The sequence below is a fragment of the Corylus avellana genome, chromosome ca5, assembly GCF_901000735.1.
Source record: "Corylus avellana chromosome ca5, CavTom2PMs-1.0".
In the NCBI taxonomy this organism is placed as follows: Eukaryota; Viridiplantae; Streptophyta; class Magnoliopsida; order Fagales; family Betulaceae; genus Corylus; species Corylus avellana.
In genome coordinates this window covers 36,493,207-36,497,129 of record NC_081545.1, presented here as the reverse complement: position 1 = coordinate 36,497,129, position 3,923 = coordinate 36,493,207, and the positions used below count along the sequence as shown (strand labels likewise).

The 3,923-nt window shown below is 37.8% G+C and overlaps 1 protein-coding gene and 1 long non-coding RNA gene across 2 annotated transcripts in view; both read right to left on the bottom strand.

Annotated features, from left to right (window-relative positions):
- Positions 1-714, bottom strand: part of LOC132182260 (leucine-rich repeat receptor-like protein kinase PXC2) — a 1,390-nt gene extending 676 nt beyond the window's left edge. The window contains exon 1 of the mRNA XM_059595445.1: positions 27-714. Coding sequence (XP_059451428.1) covers positions 27-714 — 688 coding nt within the window. The remainder of the gene's footprint in view (positions 1-26) is intronic.
- Positions 715-2,397: 1,683 nt separating this feature from the next.
- Positions 2,398-3,866, bottom strand: LOC132180531 (uncharacterized). The gene is made up of 2 exons (XR_009440176.1): positions 2,981-3,866; positions 2,398-2,757 (listed from the first exon to the last, which is right to left on the bottom strand). It is a non-coding gene; the product is annotated as an uncharacterized LOC132180531 (long non-coding RNA).
- Positions 3,867-3,923: the final 57 nt, after the last annotated feature.

Sequence of the window (3,923 nt, the reverse complement as noted above, 5' to 3'; positions counted from 1 at the left end):
CTCTTGTGGGATCCTTTCAGTGAGACTGTTCCTAGAAACATCGAGAACCCGGAGCTCGGAAATCCAGCCAATCTCTGGAGGGATCCCACCTTGTAATATGTTCCCATCAAGCAAAAGGGTACTCAAGTTCCAGCATTTGCCAATCTGGGGGGGGATATTATCGGTCAGAAAGTTATGAGAAAGCCTCAGATGGTTCAAGGTGTCACATTTACCACTCAACGTAATCATAAGCCTACCAGAAAGCAGGTTGTTGGATAAATCAAGGACTCGTAGATTTCCTAAACCAATCAGTGTATTGGGTATGGGACCAGAAAGCGAATTGCAAGACAAGTTAAGCAAGCGTAGAGAGTGAAGACGGCTTATCTGGGTGGGAATGTTGCCGGAGAAGTTGTTACCTTGAAGCTCAAGAACCTCCAAAGACCGGAGCTTTCCGATGCTCTCCGCGATCCTGCCGGAGAGCATGTTGTTCGGAAGGGATAAGGAGATGATTCTTGGGGAAACGTCGTCGTCGCAGGTGACGCCGTACCAGTGGCAGTGATGGGTGGAGGGGGTCCAGCTGGAGAGGAGGTTGGAGGGGTCGAGGGAGACCGCGTTCTTTAAGCTCAGAAGCGACAATGCGTCACTGGGTGGAACCGAATGAGTGGGAGCAGCTTCGGAGAAAGCGAGTTTATATGTGAAGGAGGAGAAAATGATGAGCAGCCATGGAAGAGGCATTGTTGTGTTGCAGGCAGCTATCGGAGAATTGATATTAAACTGGTCAACCAATCGAGCCACTGACTGAACCGCCTGAGAGAGAGAGAGAGAGGAAGTAAAAGCTAAGCATAAAACGGTTTTAACAGAGCAGAGAGTAGAAGAAGACAAAGAATAGCCGGCGAAAGGAACGGGAAATTGTAGATGACGTTGTCACATCACATGCATCTTCTAAACTCTCTCTCTCTCTCTCTCTCTCTATATATATATATATATATATATATATGCATACACTTGCAAAGTTGGAACTTATGTTTCAACTCATTTATTACAAATCCTGTAAACCTATTTTTTAAATAAATTACTCTATAAAATGTAGAGGCCCTTAAAAAAATAAAGTAATATCACGGGGCTTCATATTCTATACTGGGAGCCGGGAGGAGGATTTGGCAAGTGGTGGTGGTGGTGTATTTGAATATTATTATTATTTTTTTTTTTAAAAAAAATATATATATATATATATATAATTTTCTTTCTAGTACGTAATCTTACACGTAATGTGGTTTAAATGGTCTGGACAAGAACTGTGGAGTTGAAGGGAAGCCGTGCAACTTGATGCCTGCCAACGCCATAAAAGAAGATTGGGTGGATTTCTTGCTTGGAAGCTTCTCTTCACATGAGTCATTGTGAATATACAAAGATAATAACGGAAGTCCCACATGTTTTCTCATATTACATGCAACACAACTACACAACGGTTAATTGCATACAGCAGACTTGTATATTGCATGTTAGGATCATCTTTCTCTTTCTGGGCTAAAAATTGAAAAACCAGTCTGGATGGTGCATGTAAAGACAAAGAGAAAATTATAGATTATAGACTACTAAAAGACACAGAAAATTATTATAAAGACACAGAAAATTATAGATTACTATAATCCAAATGAGAGGAACCCAACAGAAGCCGAACGTTTCCTCGGGGACATAAGTCTAGACCGTGAGCCACGAATCGAGCTGAATGTTTGTCAGTTGCCAGTTTCTTTTTTCTTTTTCAATTTTTTTTGTTTTGTTTTGTTTTTGTTTTTTTTTTTTTTTTTGTGAAAACCGTAAAAAAATAAATAAGATTCTCGCATCAACCGATATATAGGCCCCTCGTAAAATATTTATATTAAATTATGATAAGAAATAAAACGTAAATAATGAAAACGAAGGTAAAAAAATAAAGAAAATAACTACTTTATATATATATGAAAAGTCTGACACTCGAGCGAGCAAGCGCCTGTGAGTGACGATGAGTCCTAGAAAATGTAGATCCTTTTGAAAAATAGGTTGTCAAGGAACAGAAAAAGACAACATCAACAACAAATAATGGAAAACAAGCTACTAGCCGATAGTGTCACGGGCACACTGCAGATCCACCGTAAAATTAAGCATCGTTAAACAAATTAAATTACTTTGACCCCATTCAGCAACAATGTTTTAGAACCTTATCAACCGACTAAAAAGAAAAATTGCACAAGTAATACAAGTCTTTTACCAGGAAAAAGAAAAATCAGAGACCGATGCATGCAGCTCTCCCATAATCAAAAATACAATTGCGGTGTCTACCACTTCTTCTTTCACTATTAAATCGCCAAAATTCTTAAAAGAGAAATCAGGCTTATCTGAATGGAAAGTTGGAAACTATCCAAATAAATTTGGGTCAGATAGTTAGTTTTCAGATTGTAATGTAATTAAAAGGATGTACACCCACGGTCCCAAACAGCAACAACAACACAAAAACAAGTCGGTCCCATAAATCCCAAATCTATTATGTATTTTCTAGTCCGCTCTTTCTCATCATAATCTCTCATGAATCAGATGTCAATGTCTGTAGTGGACACCCTTGTTCCAAGCAAGAAGAATAAAGCAATTTTCCATACCCCCACTTTGCCCTAACTTAAGATCCGGCATTGAGTGTAGCAAGTAGCAACATTAACCATCTTTCTCTGCCAGCTTTTTGCCTCCGCGTGATCTCTTCCTTTTCCTGCTTCTGCTTCTCACAGAATTTTCTCCATCTTTCTTTACCTGTATTAAGCTCCAATGTTTCAATATCAAGTTGAGAAATTAAAGATATCAAGAATGTAGCATTTTACTTCAGCTCAGCAAAATCAAATATGGGGAGCCCAATACTTTCTTGGCCATCACAACAAAGTATAGGTTTTAGGCATAAATAGAAAATAAAACCAAAAAATAAAGTGTAGAAACATTCCCCCCCCCCCCAAAAAAAAGCACACATCGAAAAGTTCACCTTCTCCAAAACAACATTTGGTTTTTCACAGCTCTTCTTCTTCTTACATGAAAGTGGGTTTGGGCCCTGCAAAGTTCAAGATATTGTAAACCATAAGCATTACAGACAATCATCTTAAGAGAAACAGTTGCTTATACCAATAATAGCACAGCACCACAGTAAATTCAATTTCTACCAGTATAATTTATTTCAAATAAAACAGATTGAGCTGTGATAGTTAATGATGACACATGTGAGAACGCAGAAACACTTCTATTAGCACCTGATCTATGCACATTTACATTCTTCTCATTATAATAATGTTGTACAAGCTCCAAATCTGTTCTATCCCAAAAGACGTAAATAATTGCTAGCTATTTACAACTTCTCAATTAACAAGTTCTCCTAAATACGTTTCAAATCTTGAGAGGCAGACCAAAGTTTATGACCTAGGTAGGTAAAACAATGCATGATAACAGGCACAAATTAGCTAATCATGACCATACATCTGTAATTTGACACTTTAGATAAATTATCATTTAAGCTTTGAAATTGAGCAAATTCCAGCTTTGCTCTGCATCTTTTAGCGCAAACTGCAAAGCATAATGTTTGCTTAATTAAGTTATACCATCCATAAGATATAAGTACAGGCATTTTCACTCTGAACGATCAAGGATGGCAGAGCTCAATGTACAATCAAGACATATACCCCACTTAAGCTTATCAAAAGGTGTATCTCTAGTTAAAGCACTGACTATATATAGGACCCTTACTATTAACACTATAAATGCCCTATGATAAACACCCTGCCCTTCTTCAGAACTTCCATACCAACTTAAGGTATGAAGAGTTCTATTTCTATTGGAAGTTTAACATTTCAAACTAACTTTGAGATGTACAGCCAAGTTAAAAGGGAAGGAATATTGAGAAACAAGAATCAAGGCTTTGAAGCAAGGAGTCAAAG